Genomic DNA, 21,848 nt, shown 5'->3' on the forward strand with positions numbered 1-21,848 from the left:
CATATAACATAATATAACAAATAACAACATGTGAAATATGATCTGTTTTACCTTGTCTCCCTTATCACCTTTGGGCCCACCTGGTCCATCCATGCCTCTCTCCCCCTGTGAAAGAAAACCCAATATTTTGTAAAAGACTTGAAGGAATTTGACTAAAAAGTGACAAAATTAAGTATTTTCTCAAAGTCACATTTGAGATTAGCCCAGACAAACTGGGAACAGTTTAATTTATTCAAGGAGTATTTAATCTGTAAATATTTCTTCTGCTACATCATAATTTTAGTGTCCTTTTATTGCATATCCACATTAATATTTCATGAATTCAATTGGAGCGTGAATATAAATGAGCAGACTTATTATAACGTGTACAGCAGGGGTGTCAAACTCATGTAACGAGTTTGACACCCCAGATGTAACGAATAAGAATAAATGTAACTAAATGTAAACGAAATATAATAGTTAAAGTAAAATAAAGGTAACAACTCCGTAACATATTGCTAAATAACTTTATGTATTTATTACTTATTCAATTTCACTCGTCGCAAGATGCGTATACAATGATACACTGCGATCTAGTGGCGGGATGCCGTGTAACACAATCGCCATGCATTGTGGGAAATGTAGTTTATGGTCAACGCGCGCCTTAAAGCAGCATAGACCTATTTTAACACTGATTTTTAAGACCAATTAATCACTCGCGGGGCCACATAAAATGACGTGGCGGGCCACATCTGGGCCCCGGGGCCTTGAGTTTGACACATGTGGTGTATAGTAAAGCACGGTCACACTCACAGGAACTCCTCTGTCTCCTCTTGTTCCGTCAGAACCTGGTTGTCCTGGAGACCCAGCTTCTCCCTGACAAAACACACACACACACATTAAAAACCTATTTCACTGTGTAATAAAATAAACGTTAATGTTAAGTCGACAGCTGTAATAATAACTCACTCTCTCCCCTGGAGGTCCTCTTGGTCCCGGAGGCCCGTCGTCGCCCTGCGGATGTTAACAATGTCTGATTTGCATATGGAAAATAATAACACGCATGCATGCATCTTATAAGCATATTGCATATTGCATAATGCATCTTGGGTCATTTCCGAGTGCATATTATGGGATACCTTAGGTCCAGACTTGCCAGGGAAACCATCTGCTCCACGCTCTCCCCTGGCCCCCTTCAGACAAGATGAGAATTCAGATGTTAGACTCTCAAGAAGGGAATAACAATAATAACAACAATAAATAGAATTTAATCATTTTCAGACACTGTAGGTAGAGACATAAGGACGCATTTATGTTTTTCATGAGCTATTTGAGCCGCTTTGTTATTTTTTTATAAATAAATACAGGTAGTTTATTAAAATATTGACGCATCAGACTTCAATGTGGATTCACTACATCATACCGCGCAGCACAGAATTGTCCAACAGTTGCCAACATGGAGGCTGCTGACGTCAGCATTTATAGATTTGAGTATAAGTTATTAAATAGTGGACGTTAAGGTGCGGTTGCATCTGAACTTGTATCTGTTTGTGGCCCAAATGAGAGCTGAAAAGGCTCAGATTCCACCTGATTTATTTAAAAACGAGTGTCTGAGTCTGAGTCGGATAGAAAAAATCAACTATTGAGTTGGCTTTTCTGTCAGAACCACACTTTCTTTTTTTGAATAGTCTGTAGTCCAATGAGTTAAGGGAGTGTGATAGTCTTTCTATTTTTTAAAAACAGCTCACAACCTGGATTCAGGACAATTATAATTGTAACCATACACAAAATACTGAAGTCCATGAACATACTTTTCTTTTATTGCCTTTTCTGACCTCTTTTCTTTCTGTATTTATGCTGTATTCTTACTTTGAACTGTAATTAAGTGGAGGGTGAGGTGAGGAGAGCATATGCAATATGCTCATATCTTTTAAAATTGCTGCTGTATTTTATAATATTATTGATACTGTATTTTTTTCATCAACTTTTGCATTTTAGGGTGCCTTTTAAGATCCGATGGAAACTAGCTAACGCTAGCTTGTTTACAGCAAGTAACTTGTCTGTCGATTCATGAGCATTGTCCCTATCACAAATAAACAAATTCCCTGAAAATTCCCTGAGTGCAGTCTGAACATAACCGTAGGAGAATGAGGTGTCACTGACCGTGGCGCCATCATTTCCAGGCAGACCGTCCAGGCCGTCTTTACCAGGAAGACCCTTTTAAGATCAAGGTGACAAACAGGTTGACATTTTAGTCAGAGAGTTTAAACACTTTGACAACACTCGATAACAAATAGTCTTTAAAAAAATAAACGAGAAAAGGCCAAAATCACCGGCTTCCCAGACTCTCCAGGTTTGCCCGAAAACCCAATTTCACCAGGGAGACCCTACACAAACAGAGCAGATGTTCAGTAAATGTTCTGTAACGGCTCATCGGGGATGTTTTTAGTCGCTGGTCACTCACAGGAGGTCCAGGGTGACCTTGGTTTCCCGGGGATCCAGCTGGACCCTGAGGACCCTGTGAAATAAAAGAGAAATTAATTTAAAAGTTCTTTCACTTCAACATCACCCTGATTAAAAAAACACAAAAAAAAAAAACACACTGTATTTCAGTAGCAGCAAACAGCCACTAGATGGTGCTATTGACGAGCAGTAAACGGTGCTCATTAAACCTTTGCGAGTTGGAGTCGAGTGCAGCTTTGTTGTGCAGCAGCATCATCGGGGAGCAATTTGGGAAATTAATCGACATAACCTGTTGGTTTTAATCTCGTCTATTTATTTTAACGCGCTTAAAATAAAACAGTGAAGAAACCAAGGAGCGATTAGTGCTTCATGGGTCACATCAGAGCCCACACAGTTCAAATATTAACTTTATTCTGCTCAGTTTTCCACCAGAAGTCACTGAAAAGCCAATAAAAAAGTATTTTTTTGCATGATACGAAAATAAACATGTTCTTACTGGAGGTCCAGGAAGTCCGTCCACTCCAGGCAATCCATTTTCACCCTTCTTTCCCTGGAAGAAAACACATGAAATTCACATTGAGCAGTCACACAGGGGAGCCGTTACCAGCGCTGAAGCTAGCGGCAGCAGCATCAACATTGAGGTCAAGTTACTCCGCATGTTTGATCTCAACTATGCAGTTGAGTTCAAAACCATTCTGGATTCATTTTAGATTCAGCGTTTTTCTCACACAGGACTTTGGCATCAGAGGGAGCGGCATTCAGATGTCAAAGCTACGGAATAAAACAGGCTAATACGTCCTCTCGCTGCGTCTTCAGCTGAGCTAGAACAAACCTCTAAACCCATTGGTTCTCAAAGTGCGGCCCAGGGGCCAACGGCGGCCCACAGAAACATTTCTGGTGGCCCCGCAATGAATTACAGTTGATAGTTTTAATCCAGGAGCGACTAAGCTTGTTAAATGTTTATTGGACATTACTGGATACAGACCAATAAGTGTAAACAGAAATACTGGGTATTTACCTGGTTTCTATATGGTGAATTTTACTGTATTATTGGGTTATAAGCTGGTAATAAGCAGGTAGCTACAGCCCCCAATTACTAGCTATTTACCCAGTAAATATATGGTAACAGAAATGTGTTACTTGGTATTAACCTGTAATTAGAAGGTAAGAACAATGGCCAAAATACTAGGTAATTACCCAGTAAATTATAAAGAGTTATTATATTAATGCTTAAATTACATTATATTAACGCTTATATTAGTTAACGCTAAACTGTAGAACTGCAATCTGGTCATTAAAATGATTACAAATGGGATTTATTTCTGTATTTTTTTCCTTTGTTTTTCCTTTGGCGGCCCTCAGTCCAATGTTGGGTTCCTAAATTGGCCCTCAGGTGTCAAAACTTTGAGAACCCCTGCTCTAAACCCTTAAGAGACTGTGTTGACCGGTCTGTTGTCACGGGGTTTTCTTGGAAAGCATCCCATCAGGCTACAAAACGATCGCGCAAGAGGTCACTATCAAAGACAAACAGCACCGAGGGAGGTTTTGCAATATTTTCGTTGTGAACGCGAACCCAGTGCGACGACTTTACTCTGGTTAATAAATCAAACGTCCCTCGATCATTCATGGCCGAGCGGAGGTTTGGCTCGACTCTGCTGCCCCTGACTGAGCAGCTGGGAAAGATGTTGATGCTGATGAGACGTTAACCCTGATAAACCTCCAAAAAATGTTATGTTTTAGGAGAAGAAATCAAGAAGAAGCCGTGTCTGTTTTAATTGCACGGCCACAATGTGGAGCGAGATGAAGGGAAATATGATAAATACAGCGATAGGACGACGGTGTCGTCTTCCATGTACTTCAAATTAGACGAGACCTATTCAATGTGTCTCACTTGTCAGATATGACAGTCAAAATTGTATTTACGCTTCCATTTCAGTTAAATAGAAGTGTAATTTGGAGAAGATAATATGAGCCTGTGATACTGTGATTATATACATCATTAAACACACCATTTACAACTTGTCACTCATGTAATAATACCATTTCGATACCATAATAATACCATTTTTGACCACAGGGGAAAAAAAGGTAAGAGGGTGAAGAGAAAGTGACTCACACAACCAGTCCGGGAGAAAACTGTCTTTCCTCCGAGCTCTGACTTTCACACAAACCACTGGTGTGAGGTCGCACGGCATCAATTTGCCCTAAAACACCGACTCGGTGCAGTCAGTCAGTCAGTGTTACATACACATGCTAATAAACTCTCTCAGGGCAAACCAAACCACATCCTCACTCAGTATAACATACGTCACCAGAAATAATACACCATGATTTGGGTGAAAGTGAGGCACCTCGTACAAAGTAAGAACAGGTGTTATAGGTCTTATTCGCGAGTGGATGTTATTCACGAGACCAAAACTTGACTTGCCAGATTCACAAACGTCCATGTTTTAGCAGGGAAAAGCAGATATTAGGAGCAAGTGTGAACGTCTTACCCTTTGACCGAACTCTCCAGGCTCCCCAGGCAGGCCCTGCATGCCCGGAGGACCCTGAGGAATAGATGAAATGTTCAGTCAACTCAACAACAAACTCAAATCAAAAGCTGAGTGGCAAAATTAATAAATCCTGATCCTTACCGCAGGCCCTGGAGCCCCGTCGGCCCCTGGAAGCCCAGGAGGTCCAACCACTCCCTGAAACAGGCCAAACACATATTATACATACACAAATTAAAGTGCTCTATTCAGTTGTCTTTTGACTCTTTGATTACTCTATTATTCTAATGCAATTAACCCGACATTAAAAATGTATTTCACTTCATATACGGTAATTAATCACACGTTTGATCATTACAGTATTTAGGGGAGTCGTTAATTAAAAAAAGCCTCTAATTAGCCGTTTTATAATAGAACAATGACTCACCTTTTCTCCACGCAAGCCTTCTTTATGAACCTGGAATCAAAACAATGGCGGGTCAGTTATTAGGCAAATGGTTTTCATATTAGCACACGATATAGAGGTCAGCAAATACATGCTGTCCACGATCACTCGGTTTGTTTATAGTTATAATAATCCTTTTAATCCATTAATATGTCGATTATTTTGTGTATTTTGTGATGTTCTGTAAATTTTTTCTATGTGCGTCTTCAATAAAAACTCAAGTTACAAAAATAAAATGGCAGAAAATTCAGAAAATATTCACATTTAAGGAGCTGGAACAATCAGAAATCTTGTTTTAAGCTTCAAAGCGACTAATCCGTCGCCAAAATAGTTCTAATAATCACACATTTGCACAATAGGAACTTTAATTACACAATTAAAAAAAAAGACGCCCCGCTACGATAATCTCCACGTGTAATCCCGAAGATTACAATAACATAAATCCCCTCTGTTTCTAGAACACTCACCACATCCCCAGGTAATCCAGGCACGCCTCTCTCGCCCTGTGAAAAACAAGCCCTCGTTAGAATCAAGCGACTTTTCAACATACGCTATAATGACACAGCAGCGTCTGTAATTTATAATCCGAAACGGCGTTGAAGCGTGTACTTATTTCAGGGGCCCCCGTGGAAAGTGAAAGGTTGTGGGTGAAAGGACGGGGTCCTACATGTGGATGCAGATACGGGTGCGGTATTTAAAGTGTGCCAATGCGTCAGCGACTGGGAGAATAATCAAAGGCCGGTTAATTACAGAAAGACAAACGAACGCTCTGGCATTTTTATTCTCCTCAGACAAACGGAGAGGAGACGCAGGAATGTCTGGAGAGCGCAGACGGTGAACCCCCGTGAAGCCGATGACACCTCTTTAAAATGATTTATATCCAGAGAGAGAGCTTAATAACATTATGCTTAAGGCAGGAGGCAGGATTTGAATAGTGTCTAATTAAGTGAGTCAGGGTGTTTTGCATACAGCACAGCAGCAGCAGGAGGAGGAGGAGGAGGAGGAGGAGGAGGAGGAGGAGGAGGACGTACCTTGTCGCCTCTAATTCCACCGGGGCCAGGTGCGCCTGCCAGTCCTCTTAAACCCTAATCCATTTTTTTTTAAAACAAAAGTTAATTATATTATTATTATAATGTGCCACAGATGATTATATCCGAGTTGTGTTTAACAGAGAGTCACAGCTTACATCTTTCCCGGGAACGCCAGGTTTTCCAGTGAACCCGTCGATACCAGGAAGGCCCTGAAATGGAAACACAAGAAACATGAGCGATCTATTTCTCACTGTAGGTTTTTGTTGATGCATCGAGAGTAAAAACCTTGGCAGAGGAGTTTCAGACTTCAGATTTCATTGTTTTTTTTCCCACCAGTGTTTAGCATTTTAAAGCTCCCATAGTCCGGAAATTCCGATTAACGCTGTTTTTTGTTGTGTATCTGCGCCATTACCTCATTTATGAAGCCCTAAAGTTTGTAAACAAACAGTTCAGCCACTGCTGAGAACGCTGGGTTTGTGACGCAAGGATCCCGTCTCCCGAACAGCTCCGGAAAATCCGGTTGCGTAAATTGAACCGCAGGAGAAGAAGAACGTCCGTTGTGGAGGTGCGTCTTCTGACTCTGGGTCCGACTCCGGGTCAAAGTCGTCAAAGAGACTGCGGCGGAGAGTCGCGATGAAGCCATTTTTAAACATCGTTAAAACGGGGGATCCGATCCAGTATCGGTATCGGGTTCCACTCCAGACGCAACTCACGGATCGGAAATTTCCCGATCCAACTGTTGAGATTTCCGATCCGATATGTCTGTGCTTCAATGTTGTCCCTGACTGCTCTGCTAGCTGGCTGGCTGCAAAAAGTGGAATGGATTTCCCTGAAAAGGAGGCGTGTCTCAATGAGACGCGGATTAATGATGCACGCCTCCATGCAGGAAATCCATTCCACAGTTTACAGCCAGCTAGCAAGCAGGAGGGCATTCGGCTGCTAGCTGGTCCGCAGCCGAAGTAATCCCAGCCTGCCTGGCCAATCACAACACAGTTGTCTTCTGGGGGTGAGATTTCGGTCTGAAACACCGCGGCTGACGAGAGCTTCAGTGAGGAGAGATTTCCATCGGCTGGTTTGCAGCAACTAGCAGTAGTTTTTGACCATAAAAACAAGTTAATGTATGCAAGCAGACCTCCATAACTCACATATATGTACGATAGGACCACTCTGTGTGAGCTTTAAGATTTGGTAATTGGCAAAAAAAAATGATGGGAACCAAAAGTTGCCATCATTTCTTTTCCCTGTGGCGTTGCTTATAACGAGCAAGTGTTTATACGACCCCGCGTCTCTTCCGTTACCAAACATTACCCTGACTTACTTTTCGCAGTTTTACCGGCAGGAAATTAATTACCGACGCACGGGCTCCAAAAACCTGTTTGAATGGTTGCTATCGCTGCACCTTGAGGCCGCTGCACGTCCTGATGCCATATGGCAAAGTAATCACTGTGGTGATAAAGTAGTTTAAGCTGATATGACTCCGTGAGAGAGCGGGCGAGAGGGAGGTGTTTGCGATCACGGTCTGAAATATCTCAATAAAAATCATGGTCTAACAGAACAAACGAGGGCGTTATTGATTCAGAAAGATCGTCGTTTGATTGTGGAAAGGAAGAAGGTGGTTCACACAGACATCTAGGAAACCTCACAAAGAAGTGGATAAGGTGCATTCTGCAGCCGTACGCCCCCACAGACTCCGACAGGAAGTGTGCTGAGTCAATCAAGAGCGAGCCACATCTGTTTGTACCATTTTATCCTCAGCTCCTCTCTGAGAAGAAAGAATGTTTTCTATCCATCCATCTCTCTCTCTCTCTCTCTCCTTTTCAAACGTTAACCCTGTCATCGAGATGAATGACAAAGTATGGATTCCACGAATCTAGTTTATGTCCTTCCCCGCTTGCAACAACTGGCGTATTGAACAAGGTGCAATGTGGCCAACGCAAACAGTGGAGAGCAGCTGAGGACATGATGATTTGCCTGGTAAGGAAGGTGTGTTTTGATGCGTTACGGTGTATAATTCACAATAAAAACACATATTTATGATGCAAAATCAGTCTATAAATATCAAAAACACAAGTTTCAGACCTCTGATTCTGTTGCGTTATTACTCACCCCAGCTCCTGGAGCTCCTTTGTCGCCTTTACCTCCAGTTTGACCCTACAATAAAAAAAAACACAGGAGCGTCAATCGTATAATTATTATCGTTCGTCACGTTCGAAACTTAAGTGAATTATCTGAATTATGCACTCACGGTGACACCTCGGAGTCCAGGAACGCCAGGAACTCCTGCGTCCCCTTGAATTCCCTGTATAAAACAAATTGGAAGAGCATTCCAAAAGTGTCACCGCTGCTGCTGCTGCTGCTGCTGAACCACTTTAAATTTATAGAAGGGTCAGCTGGGGACTGCTGAGTCAGAGCAGAATCAATAAGACGACGTTTAAACGGCCAACTGAGGAACCTGAAACGCCCCCCGGAAAGGAAACGGCAGCTGTCACCGACATGAAACCTTGACCTCTGACCTCTGGCCTCACTTTCATTCTTTCTTATCAAACCCTGTGTTCTCGTTTATTTCCGTTATCCACAGACGAGTGACTTGACTCAAAGCACCAATCTATAAATAATTTTTATTTTCCATTTAAAGCTGCAAAGTTAGGGTAAAAATTAAGCTCTAATGGTTTTTTTCCCGCGTCCACTTCTTTATGATCGTAATGGCCTCAGAAAGACAGTTCTATTACGGCGTAATTTAAGCCTTTGTGCGCGCTCCACAATCAATATGACTGCGACTGACGGAACTATAATTGCGCATCGCAAATAGTCGTCCATTCGTTATCACAAAGGACAATTTGACATGTTGCGATTGCTAAAATTACTGGTGTGAATAATAACAAAATGAACGGCGTCTTAATTCCAATTTGGCTCATTGTCACACGGCTACGCTCGAAGCTGTTGTGATTTTTGCCCGTCTCTGCTGCTGTTTAAAGGGACAATTATACTATTAGAAGAATTAGGTCAGGTGTCTTTACCGTCTTGGAAAACGCTGAGATGTCACAATATTATCAAGACAACGAGAAACCCAACAATTCATATAATGAGCACGCACCGGGAGAGAGCAAAAGGGAAAGTGCGCAGACACTTTTTGTTTGCAATGATCGAAAATTTAGTTTGCTGCCACTTTTGAGTTTGCGCTTCCTGGGTTTTTTGTTTGCGTTTCTGTCCATGGGCGGGGCTTAGGAAGATACCTGCTGATTGGCTACACGTCTGGTAAGGAAAGGGACCAATCAAGTGTAATTGTGGTGGAAAAAAACAAACAACACTTGTGACAATATTTCTCACATACTAACTAGTGCTGTCAAACGTTAACGCGTCAACGGCGTTTAAAAACGTCAACGTTAACGCAAGGCACGTTTCAATGATGACTGACAGGAAAAAGACGCGCGTGACGTCATGTTTACGTGACTCCGGATTGTTAAAATGAGTCTCTAAAGTGACGCTAAACTTTAAAAACAGAGGCGCACATACGCAGTTACACAGGTACGCTGGTTATTTGTAGCGCTGCTCTTTTCCTTTAACAAACAGACCGCTCCAGTTCGGCTGTAGGGGCGCTAACGGCGCTAATAGGAGCTAATGCAGCTAACGGAGCTAACTGGTAAGCGGTGCCTGGACTCCGGTGTCGCGGGAAACATAACCTTAACCCGTTAACCTATTGCACAGCACTCATAATAACATAATAAAGGTTTGTTTTGATGCGTTACGGTGTGTAATTCACACGAAAAAACATATTCTTCCTGGTTTTTTGTTTACGATTATGTGCATGGGCGGGGCTTTGGAAGCTGCCTGCTGATTGGCTAACAAGTTTTGGAGCAACAGCAGACATTGGTCGCACTTTTTCCATGACTGACACAATCATGAAACTATCTAACTATCTATATGCAAAGGCAGATTTCTATCACACGCTATTCACATACGGCACTGGAGGAATTAAGGGTTCAATGTCTTGCCCAAGGACACTTCAGCACACAGGGATTGAACCACAGACCTTCTTGTTTAGAAGACAACCAGAGCCCACAAATTGGTTTCTCTACAACAGCAGCCTTTTTATGTATGATATATATATATTAAAAAGAAGATGTTTATATGGCACTTTTCCGATTAGCATTAACGTTATTATGTAAAATACACATAGAATTTTCTATTCTCTGCCATGAGATGATTTAGCATTCACTGTGTCATCTCCAAAGTGGGCAATCGATCGCTCCAATCCTTGGTTTAGACACCGTCTGTCACAGTCCACTGGCCAAACCCCAGCGCGCTATGCTACAGCCAACTCTTCTGGCTCTTTCACCAGCTGCTGCCTCGTCCAAGGGAAAGTCAAACTACCAAACGACCAACCGGCCAACACACCACCATCTTCTGACCAAATCAGTAACAGACTGAGAGCTAATTGTACGGAGAAAAAAAAAAAAAAAAAAGCAGATATGCCCACTTAACAAAACAACTTTTTTTGTTTTTTCCCAACCATCAAAATTATTTTTAAATCCCTCGACAAAAAAAAGCAGCCAAATGCATGTGCACAGAAGCATGTGGTATGTGAGTGGATTGAAAATAGGCGAATAAAGCACATTCACGCACCTTTTGTCCAGCGAAACCCGGCAGCCCTGCATCACCAGGCAGCCCCGCTTCACCCTATTTACACAAATAAACATTTATTTCAACATTTCCAAAGACAAAAAAAGCTTCAGACGGCGTAATAAACCAATCTTACCTCGTCTCCTTTGTCTCCAGGTAGACCATCGATACCAGGCACGCCACCGAGCCCCTAAATCAAAACCAGAGAAACACATAATTAGTACAGATTCACGAGCATCTTAAGATCCATAGAATGAACAATCCGTCCACACGTCCAAGGCCAACGGGTGTCACACCTTCTCTCCTTTTTGTCCAGGAGGACCTGTCAAGCCTATTCTGCCTGAATCACCCTGGAAACAAAAGGGCACATTATTCACTTTGACTGTTTGACGGATCTGTGGGTCATAGACGTGATAAGACAGACAGGCAGGCAGGTAATATACAGGCGACCTGGTGAGACGACAGAAAGTGGTTTAGTACACGGAGGATTATTAACGTGGAAGAAGGTACAACTGTTACATGTGATTAAACAAACACTGAAAGACATTTGGACACAAAGAGGTGAAGTCAAAACAAGTACACAAACAAACACACGCAGAAAACTGTTGAGTAACGGCTTGGTCAAGCCGGTCAAGAGCTTCTTGACCACGACCCACGATTGTCTGGTCATGCGTCCAACCTTAATCTCAAGGAACAATGGCTTTCCATTGTCTCCGCCGTCCTGAACTTTTGGTTTTGTTTCGCCGATGTCATTTTCTGTGCCAAGGAAACCTTGGACGACATACTGTAGTGTGACTGTTTTTGTCAAACTATGGACAACATTTTTTTTTTGACTTTTTTGTCTATTTTTGGAGAAAAATATTTTTGGGGGGGACTTTTTTGTCTCATTTTGGAAAAAAAATTCGACCTTTTTGTCAAATTTTGGACATTATTTTTAAACGTTTTTGTCACATTTTGAACAAAACATTTGTTTTTCTTTTTTTGTCAAATTTTGGACAACATACTAACCTATGATTTTTTTTTTGTCAAATTTTGGACAAAAAAATTTTTCTCACTTTTTTGTAAAATTTGAAATAATTTTTTTTTTTACTTTTTTGTCAAATTTTGGAAAAAAAAATGTTTGTCAAATTTTGGGAAAAAATTTTTTTGTCAAATTTTGGCCAATTTTTTTCTCACTTTTTTGTCAAATTTGAAAAAAATTCTTTTTTTACTTTTTTTGTCAAATTTTGGGCAATTAGTTTTTTGTCAAATTTCGGACAAAACATTTTTGGGGACTTTTTTGTCAAAATTCTTTCATTTCTTTTTTTTTTACTTTTTAGTCTAATTTTGGACAACATACTAAACTTAGACTTTTTTGTCAAATGTTTGACCAAACATTTTTTTGGCAAATTTTGGACAAATTTTTTTGGGGACTTTTTTTGTCACATTTAGGACGACATACTAACCTAACCTTCAACCCAAATTTTGACAAAAAAAAGTCACAGATCCTTGGAATCCCAAAAGCTGGACTGGAGTGAAAAGTAATGGCTGTTAAATTACACAGTGCCACGCGGACTTGCCCACCACAAGATTCCCCCCTGCTTCATAAACCACTTTACAAGTCACAGAAGGTTTGCCCTTTAATTATTTTTGGGGCGCTTATATGATTTTAATGCACGTCATTCCTTTTATCACAGAGATTAGGATTAGAGAGAGTGTGTTCCCATAACAACACAAACAACAAACTGCTACACGTGCCTGTTTTTGGGGTGTTGTAAAGAAGCGATTTGAAGCGATCAAAATAGGATGAATTTACTTTTCACACGTAAATGACAACAGCGCTAGGTTTATGTCACGTTTTGGCATCTGCTTTACAGAACTTCTAATTGCAGCATGTGATCTCCGTGAGAAAGTGGTGGCAGATGTTGGGGGGAAAACAACAGGGTTGCATTGAATTTTATCAAAGGACGCAAGTCTCCCAAAAGCAAAAAAGTAAACTTATCGTGAAATTAATTACCTGCTGTAAGGTTTTTACGATGCGTTTGTTTGAGTTTTTCTCCCCCGCTTTTTTTTTAACGGAGCTCTTGTGCCAATTTTAGCTGCCCCCTTGGAATAAATGACAGCGTGACGCCCAGCTGGCAGTGCCGGGCAGCACAGACACTATGATTTGAGACACAGACTGGGTGGGCGTCTCTCTGCCCCCTCTCTGTGTGCTACACATCCTCTGTGGTGACCTGACCTGTAATTCTGACAAGAACAGCTGGATGAGCACTTTTCTAGCCACTCCCTGACAGAAAAAGAGACAGAACTGAGTGAGTAACTAGATAAATTTAGAGAGAGAGAGAATAAGAGAAAGAAAGTTATTAGTGACTGGAGGGAAAACGGTCCATACATGCGCACGTCATGCATATCGAATATGCACACATACAAACATGTATTCCGGTTAATGACGCAGAGAGTTTACTCACCTTCTCGCCTCTGTCACCTTTGACAGAAGTTATTCTGCCCTGCAAATAATTCACCGATAAAGATCAATTATTATCGAGGCGGCAAGAGAAGCAGAATAGCAGGAAGGCATGCAGTCTGATCTGATCATGTCTATATGTATCTATAGATGTAAATAATAGAATTAAACTCAATCAATTAGCTGTATTATCATGTAAATGTGCGCCGTTTAGGTTTCCATACAGATTCTCCTTTTTGCCCTTTGATGCCCGACGGTCCCGCCGCGCCGACAGAGCCACCGTCACCCTGCAAAAACGTAGGCACGTTGACACGATAGAAAAAAAAAGCGAATAAACAACTGTGGAAAAAAACTGCAATCGCACACACAAAAAGTAGTGCTTAAGTGCAGCAGCAGATGACCTTTTCACCCCTGAGACCTGCAACGCCGGGTGCGCCGATGTCTCCCTGTGAAAAATGGAAACACAAACATCTCAACTGTCTGTCGAGGAAAGAGAAAAGAGATTTCCCTCTGGATGAAAAGCGGGGCGTAAAAAAGGAGGTAAAAGTTTGTGTTTTTTAAACCAGTTTGCTGTACCTTCGCTCCCTCGGGGCAGGAACAGTTGACTTGAGGGCCTCGCTTTTGTTCCACGGAGGTCGGCGTCGGGGTGGGGATGGGTATGGGGGGAGCCTCGGTCGCCACTTTCTTAGGGCACTGGGAAATTTTAAATTCATTCAATGAGTCGAGCTTTGTTTTTTTTTGGTTTAACCTAAAATCTGTGTGTTTGCAAACTCAAAATGAGTGTTTTCAGTTTCAATTACAGACGAGAAAGTGTATAACAACAGGACAGTTTACTTTAGCGAAAGCAGAGCTTTTACTTTACTTTAACACGGCCACCGCAACTTTCACTTTGAAGCATCATTTCATCCTTGTCTCTTTTGTTATCTCCGTAATAACTGCACATTAAGCGACTATATTTGTAGACAAAACCCGCTCTTAAATGTATTTCCATGCCGGAGCCAGGGGAGCTTTTTTAAAAATACATACTTTCATATTCACAAAAGCGTCGGTTCTGTAATACTCACAGGTCCATGGGGTAGATCGCAGCACGTTTCCAGCTCTGCGTGCTTGGAATCACAGTAAATCATCATCCTCTGGAGGTCAAACTGCACGGAAACGGAGGGGGAAAAAAACGATGAAATAAAAGACAATACTGACTTCAAACCCGTCAAACGCGATAAAAAACCACAAAAACACGCGGGGGCCGAACACTCACGTCGATCGGCACGCTGTCGTAAAGCCTCTTCCCGATCACCGTCTTCCCCTGGATGTCGATGTCCTCCCGGTCTTCGATGGGCAGCGTCTGGATGAGCTTGCAGTCCAGGTACAGAGACACAGCCTTGGCCTCCACGCTCAGGGCGATCTTGTGCCAGCTGCGGTCGAACAGGTTGTCGACTTCGGGGTTCTTGAACACGGCTCTGACGGCGTCCTTCGTCAGGCCGACGGCGTTGTACTCCACCGCTTTGTTCTCGCCGTCCAGACGGATGGACACCTGTCGGGGTCATCAGCAGCAGAAGGACAATGTTAGGAGTTATATAAACTACATTTAGTCAAACACAGGATTTAACCTCTTCTTCAGACGCAGCGACAAAAGCGTCGTAAAAAACCATGTCTAACTTTAACAAACACAGACATGCTGCATGCCCACAGAAAGGTCAGAAACTCAGCTAAAAGCTCATATAAACCATTCTTATGTTCACCAAACACAGTTAAAACACCGATGGATCAAACCAGCAGGAGCGGAAAAAACCCGTTACAGCGCACACATTGAAAAGCGGCAATGGAGCGTCAGCTCTTTACTAAAACCTCTGTAATTTCACTCTGCTTCATTTCAACAGCATCAGACTTTGCACGGCTCACGTCCACATGTTGTTACATGACCTCCATGTGTTTTTAAGCTCCTACTGCATATTTTAAAGGCGATATTTGCTTTAAAATGCAATATTTATTTAGGCGAGAGAAAAAAATCCTTCAGTTAAGCTGTGTTCCAAGTGCATTTACTCTGACACAGTGGCACTTACACCTCTGGTGTAATCTCACAAGTGTTATCTTCATTTTGATACCAAGATAATCCACATAGAGCTTGTAACTGCAGAGATTTACTCTATTTAGTTTGGGCGTGTCATTTACGAGCAGCGACTCCAAAAAGAGGGTCAGGGCTGAAGAGGTTAAACCTGGTTTTCATTGGGTCTTTGCTTACGTATATTCAATTTAAGGTACATATATAATCATGACGAATATGATTTTGACAGGGGAACTCTTTGACAGTCTGACCTCTGCTGGGTCAACTTTGGACATCACATACAGTTTGACGTTCATGACTGTTTACGTTTGGGGCGGACCTACCTGTGGGATTCCATATTTGTCAAAAACCTGCCACAGGTACCAGTCTTCACGGCGTGAGGTTTTCCTGAATTTGAACGTCGTCACAAAGGCATATTCATCCGGCAGCCCTTGAGGAAACACGTCCCTTTGAAATGAAAACACAAAGTTATTGCTCTGATCTTGAAACTTATTATTTCTTGCATGTAATATATGATAAATATGCAATATTCTGCTTTGTATATTAAGTTTTGGTCATTTGGTACATTAGAAATGTCAACTAGAAAGGCAAAAACAACTCTATCCTGTTATCCCCCAAGCATTTACGTGACATTTTCACAAAGAATACACAGTGTACTCTACAGTACACCTGGAAGAGTCACTTACTCTGTTTGCTGTACGATGGGCATGGTGCCGAGTCGGACGTAAGAACTTTGACCCTCGTCCACTCTGGTTCCAAGAATATCTCTGACATTGAAGTACTCCATCAGGTCAAAGCCTGCAGTAAAAACACCTCGTTGGACTCAATTCAAAAAGTCTCACACATTACACACAACACGAGCAGTAAAGGCCCGTGGTTTCCGTCAGATTTCTTGTGGACATAACGCTTAATTGAGTCAGTCCCACCGCACCCTGCAGCCAATGTGTATTGTGGCTATTCGGGGACAAGCTTTAAAGCTCCCATAGACCGGAAGTTCCAATTCACGCTGTTTTCTTTGGTGTGTATCGGCGCCATTACCTCGTTTATGAAGCCCTAAAGCTTGGAAACAAACAGTTCAGCCACTGCTGAGAACGATGGGTTTTATTGTATTCTTGGGCTCTGTGAACAGCACATCCGGTTGCGTGAATTGAACCGCAGAAGAAGAAGAAGAACGTCCGTTGTGGAGGTGTTTCACCTGCGACAGTGTCTTCTGACTCTGGGTCAAAGACTAGGAGGTTTTTGACCATAAAAACAAGTTAAAGCTCACATAGAGTGGTCCTGTTGCACATATATGTTAGTTATGGAGGTCTACTTACATACATTAGCTTGTTTTTATGGTCAAAAACCTCCTAGTTGCTGCAAACGAGCCGATAGAAATCTGTCTTTTCTGACGCTGTGCTGAGCCGCGATATTTCAGACATAAATCTCACCCCCCAGAAGACAGATTGTGGTTGTGATTGTCCAGCCAGCGTAGAGCCTTCCCAACTGTCTTATGATTGGCCAATACCCGGAAGTGACATATTCAGCACACCAGCTCTCAGAAGCACAGCTCCCCCCTCTGGAACGGTGGATGCACTGCTCCTCATTATCAAAACATAGATTTAACAATGTTTAAAAATAGCTTCTTCACGACTCCCCGCCGCAGTCCCTTTGACGACCTTTGACCCGGAGTCAGAAGACACTGTCGCTGGTGAAACACCTCCACAACAGACGTTATTCTTCTTCTGCGGTTCAATGTACGCAACCGGATGTGCCCGGACTAGTGCCCGGAGCAGGACGATCTGCTGTTCAGGAGAACCGCTGTTTACGTAACCGGACCGGGTTTTTTTTCAGAGATCTCGCTGAAGCCCGAGATTACAATAAAACACAGCGTTCTCAGCAGTGGCTGAACTGTTTGTTTAGAACCTTCAGGGCTTCGTAAACAAGGTAATGACGCAGATACACACTAAAAAAAACGGCGTTAATTGGAACGTCCGCTTTAATGTATGCAAGTAGACCTCCATAATTCACATATATGTATGATACGAACACTCTGTGGGAACTTTAACTCCCAATAGGACTGAAATAGTGGAATAAAAAAGAGCTGCACTGTTGGCACGGAAGCATTGCGTCACACGAGAGGAAAAGACTGGCTGCCATCACTGCTAAGGTCCTCGTCTAAGCCTGAGAGAGTGTGTGTGCACGTGTGTGTACATTGCCGTGCAGCGTGCCATTTGAAGTGGCGTAAACCACAAACCACATTTAGGGTGGTTGAGAGAGCGAGAGAGAGAGAGCGAGGAGACACTCCCTTGTGCAACAAACAAGCGCCGTCGCTATGGCGATGCCAGCCCGCTGACAGCACCGACGCTGCCAGCGTGTCCAGCAGATCGCACTGAAAGCCGGTGGTTATGTTGCGTGGATCGGGGCTCGTCTTAAAGCCCAGCTCTGTCATTAGTGAGTCAACAGCCTCAGAATATTTCCCCGAGTAATGCAACAGCATCTATGAAATGTAAGGTTTTCCAGCAAGGGGGGATTATCACGAGTGCAGCTTTAATCTTTAGGAGAACAGGAAAGTGATGCGAGAGTCTGGTTTAAAGCCTAAAGCGGATGTTCTTAGAAATAGTCGGGAAACAGGTGCGGAAAAGACACACACGGGGTAAAAAATAGCATAAAAAAAACAAGTGGTGGCGTAACACCTGACTATCTGAGCGGATCAGCAGCTATTTCCTCAGCCAGTGAAGGTCACCGGAGTGTTTCAGACGCAGCGTCATGGACAACAGGCTGCTTCTTAAACACACCACAGGGCAGAAAATCTCTTTTTACGATGGGATTCTGTACTCGGACGAATGTGCGTTTGTTTAGTCCTGCACTCAGTAGATGGCGCTGTCTGTGCTGGGATTTAAATGCAAAAGTAAACACGTTTGTCTTTGTTGCTCGCTTATCTTTTTTGATACCAGCTTATATGCATGTTACCGGTTATAATAAGAATAAACAATCATTTCTAGAGGGGTTTTCGAGATACATAATAATCACAAAACAATACATATAAAACACAACATTATACAATATTATAGTGAGTTGTTGATACTTTAACCTTTCGCCATCCTTACATGCATGCACTTATAAAGCCACAAGTTTGGTTTACTTCAAGGATTAAATTAAATTTGATTCAATTTCGTTTATAAATTGCCGATTCACTGGAATTCATTTTAATTTGGCCTATACAGGGCTGCAACTAACGACGATAAAATGTCAGAAAATGTTGATCAGTGTTTCTCAAACCGAGAAAGGATGTTGTCAAAAACTGTTTTAAGTTTGTTTTAATGATTTCTTTGTTTTAGAGAGCAAAGAATCCAGAAAAGAGTCACATTTAAGAAGCTGAAACAAGCTGAAAACGTCCTTAAAAACACAAACCAATGAGCAAAATAGTTGACGATTGATTTAGTAATCGATAAATAATCCTTTAATCGAGTAATTGTTTCAGCCCTGGACCTATAGTACAATAAAAATGAAGCCTAATCATATTTATCCATGTTCGAGCAGCTGAAATAGCACTGCTATTGGACTACATCCTCGTCTCAGTTCGGATAAGTTGCATGTACGACAGCTCTGTGGCTCTGGTCTCTAATGACAGATGTGCTGTCAAAGTGTTTTCCTGTTAAACCAAAGGACGCACAAAAACACGCAAAATGTCAGTTTCAAAAGGAAGCCTTTCAGTGTTTGGATTAAACGGGAGCAGCAGTTATTTGCGATAACCTTTTAGCAGGTGATAAAAGTCAAGTTGTCGATCGGTCCGTGGTCTAAAGGGTCGCTCGAGGAAGCCACGCAGCCGCGACACCCGTGCCGGCCTCGGATCGCGCCGTCGCTCGGCTTGCATTGTGCACATTTTCGCTTCGCTCCGCGCGCCGTTTTTTTCCCGTGGCCGTACGGGGGCCGCGTGAGCTCAGAGCTGTAATTTGGACTGGCAGCGGATAGTGTATAATCAACCCAAAAAGTTATTTTGGAACGGCCAAACGCGACCGACGGGGTGATCTGCGGCGGGAGCCAGATGAGTTCACTGACTGGGAACGGCCAAACGCGCACACACACACACACACGCACACATACGGCATTCTTTTTAATCAGAGCAGATGGCAGCGTTTGTGCAGCAGATAGCACAAAGACACTGTGCAGCCTCCCCGTGTTCGCTCGGTACCTCCAGGGGGGTTTCTGACGAGACAGCACCGTGATAAACACAAGCCTTTGCTCCAACCACAGGTCTCTTGGCTGTCGAATCATAATCGGCGGCAAATAGTCGTGACATTTTCTCACAGAGCACTTGTCGTGTAATTATAAGTGGGAGCCTACGGGAGCCGCCGCTGCAGTGATGATAAATACTGTTTGTACAGAGCATCTCTGCATGCAGAGAAGATCTCTGTGTGCTTAGCCACAGGCTGGAAAAAGAAAAGCATATTTTACTCAAGCAACTTTGACAATGTAGCGGATTTCTTGAAGCTTGGCTGCCGTTATATACGAGGCAGACTTATTGCAGTCTGGAAAACCCCCGAAACATCTTTGTCATGTCAAATGATGAGCTCCAGACCTCAAACCGCCGTTTGATAACATGTTGCCCCAGTGCAGGTTTGGGCTCTTTGAACTGATCTGAATATGACAATATATATATATATTATAGTCGCTGTCTAAAAAGATCCCTTTATATCTTATTATTGTGTTTGACGTGTGAAGGAAAAAGAAACTAGACTGACAATACCTAAATAGTTCAAATATATCTATATCTATTTATTTGTGTGTATATATATAGTAAAAAACGCATCTTTCCATGACAACTGCCGGGAAAAAGACGCGCGCGACGTCATGTTTACGTCCAGGCACCGTTTACCAGTTAGCGCCGTTAGCTGCATTAGCTCCTTTAGCGCCGTTAGCATGCCTACAATGGAACTGGAACGGTCTGTTTATTAAAGGAAAAGAGCAGCGCTACAAATAACCTAGCGTCCCTGTGTAGTGCGTATGTGTGCCTCTGTTTTTGAAGTTTAGCGTTACTTTAGAGACTCATTTTAACAATCGGGAGTCACGTAAACATAGCGCGTCATGCGATAACGCCGTAAACCGCCGCTATTACGTTATCGCGCCTCGGACTACTTAGAACCCATTTTTACTCTTTGGCTTTCGACCCAGTATGAGACGTTGGGTTTTATCTTTTTTATAGTTTTATTTTATGACCTGTTTATTTGTGTTGTTTTTATATTTTCTACAGTATTTTTATTGTTTGTTCTTAGGTCTATTAGGTCACACGTTTGCATGTTTTATTTGTGTTATTCATTCATCTCGAACGAAATGTATAAATAAAGTTGAATTAGATTGGATTGGAAATAATTATAGTCATAAATAGCCATCGGGAACACAATTTCATGCAAATGTGTAAGAAATATAAGAAAACAGCTCCTCAGTCCTGATGGTGTAATAAAACTCCAGTAAAAAGACGTTTTGCTTGCTTAACAACACATCTCATTAAGCGACGCTTTAAAAACACTCAGCGGTTTCTTTTTTGCGGCCCCCTGATAAGAAAACTACCGAGCAATTGTCTGCGGCGCGAGGAACGTGCTAACGTGTCTCGAGGGTGGTAATCGATGCCGTCGTCTGTCATTAGAAGCACAATCCTCAACTCTGCACCGCCACAGCTGACGGGCTGTTTGTCATACTCCTGAGACACACTGATACAGACATATTAAATGACAAACAGATTCATTTATCAAATAGTCTATGACTACTTCAGCTGACTGGGTTCTGGTCCTGCACACCCAAACTCCTAAGCCATATCAAAGTGCCACTTCTACCAATAAGTCTCTGCTTAATATCCATCTATAGCCAATAAGAGTGTCCCTTATTGACTGTTCTACTTAGCAGTTGTGCATACTCATCATATTTAATAGCCTCGGGGATGAGACTCAATAGTCTACTATTTTTCTTTGCCCGTAGTGCCCACGACAGCGTTGAATAATGAATGAAATGGACCGGATTTTGAATGAATGGGCAGCTGGGGTCTTTCGTATTGTGTCTGCAAGGATTTCCACTACTGTGGTTTCTTGTTGCAGTTCAAAGACAGGCCATAATAGAGCAACGTGGAACTCTAAATTGGTCATAAAGTGTGTGTGTGTGTGTTTGTTGGTCCATGTGTTAGCTCTGTCGAGGCTGACAAACTGTCACGGATACATCCTGCCCCAAAGCCGCCAGTGCACTGATTGGTGTGGTATAGGTTTCATGCCCACAAATACCCAGCTGCACTTTATCCTGCTCTTAAGAGGTAATGGTGGAGTTTTTTTTTTTTCACTTTTAT

At 42.4% G+C, this 21,848-nt stretch overlaps 1 protein-coding gene across 1 annotated transcript in view; it reads right to left on the minus strand.

Annotated features, from left to right (window-relative positions):
* col22a1 (collagen, type XXII, alpha 1) overlaps positions 1 to 21,848 on the minus strand; it is a gene marked incomplete at its 5' end in the record, with an annotated part of 55,569 nt that overhangs the window by 22,894 nt on the left and 10,827 nt on the right. Inside the window, 27 exons of the mRNA XM_083899720.1 lie at positions 52 to 105; positions 793 to 855; positions 949 to 993; positions 1,119 to 1,172; positions 2,143 to 2,196; positions 2,313 to 2,366; positions 2,444 to 2,497; positions 2,939 to 2,992; positions 4,938 to 4,991; positions 5,079 to 5,132; positions 5,362 to 5,391; positions 5,847 to 5,882; positions 6,411 to 6,464; positions 6,566 to 6,619; positions 8,517 to 8,561; positions 8,656 to 8,709; positions 11,034 to 11,087; positions 11,167 to 11,220; positions 11,327 to 11,380; positions 13,478 to 13,516; positions 13,698 to 13,760; positions 13,875 to 13,919; positions 14,050 to 14,166; positions 14,538 to 14,618; positions 14,729 to 15,004; positions 15,859 to 15,982; positions 16,222 to 16,333. Coding sequence (XP_083755846.1) covers positions 52 to 105; positions 793 to 855; positions 949 to 993; positions 1,119 to 1,172; positions 2,143 to 2,196; positions 2,313 to 2,366; positions 2,444 to 2,497; positions 2,939 to 2,992; positions 4,938 to 4,991; positions 5,079 to 5,132; positions 5,362 to 5,391; positions 5,847 to 5,882; positions 6,411 to 6,464; positions 6,566 to 6,619; positions 8,517 to 8,561; positions 8,656 to 8,709; positions 11,034 to 11,087; positions 11,167 to 11,220; positions 11,327 to 11,380; positions 13,478 to 13,516; positions 13,698 to 13,760; positions 13,875 to 13,919; positions 14,050 to 14,166; positions 14,538 to 14,618; positions 14,729 to 15,004; positions 15,859 to 15,982; positions 16,222 to 16,333 — 1,832 coding nt within the window. The remainder of the gene's footprint in view (positions 1 to 51; positions 106 to 792; positions 856 to 948; positions 994 to 1,118; positions 1,173 to 2,142; positions 2,197 to 2,312; positions 2,367 to 2,443; positions 2,498 to 2,938; positions 2,993 to 4,937; positions 4,992 to 5,078; positions 5,133 to 5,361; positions 5,392 to 5,846; positions 5,883 to 6,410; positions 6,465 to 6,565; positions 6,620 to 8,516; positions 8,562 to 8,655; positions 8,710 to 11,033; positions 11,088 to 11,166; positions 11,221 to 11,326; positions 11,381 to 13,477; positions 13,517 to 13,697; positions 13,761 to 13,874; positions 13,920 to 14,049; positions 14,167 to 14,537; positions 14,619 to 14,728; positions 15,005 to 15,858; positions 15,983 to 16,221; positions 16,334 to 21,848) is intronic.

The sequence above is a fragment of the Microchirus variegatus genome, assembly GCF_963457635.1.
Source record: "Microchirus variegatus genome assembly, chromosome: 13".
NCBI classification, from domain to species: domain Eukaryota; kingdom Metazoa; phylum Chordata; class Actinopteri; order Pleuronectiformes; family Soleidae; genus Microchirus; species Microchirus variegatus.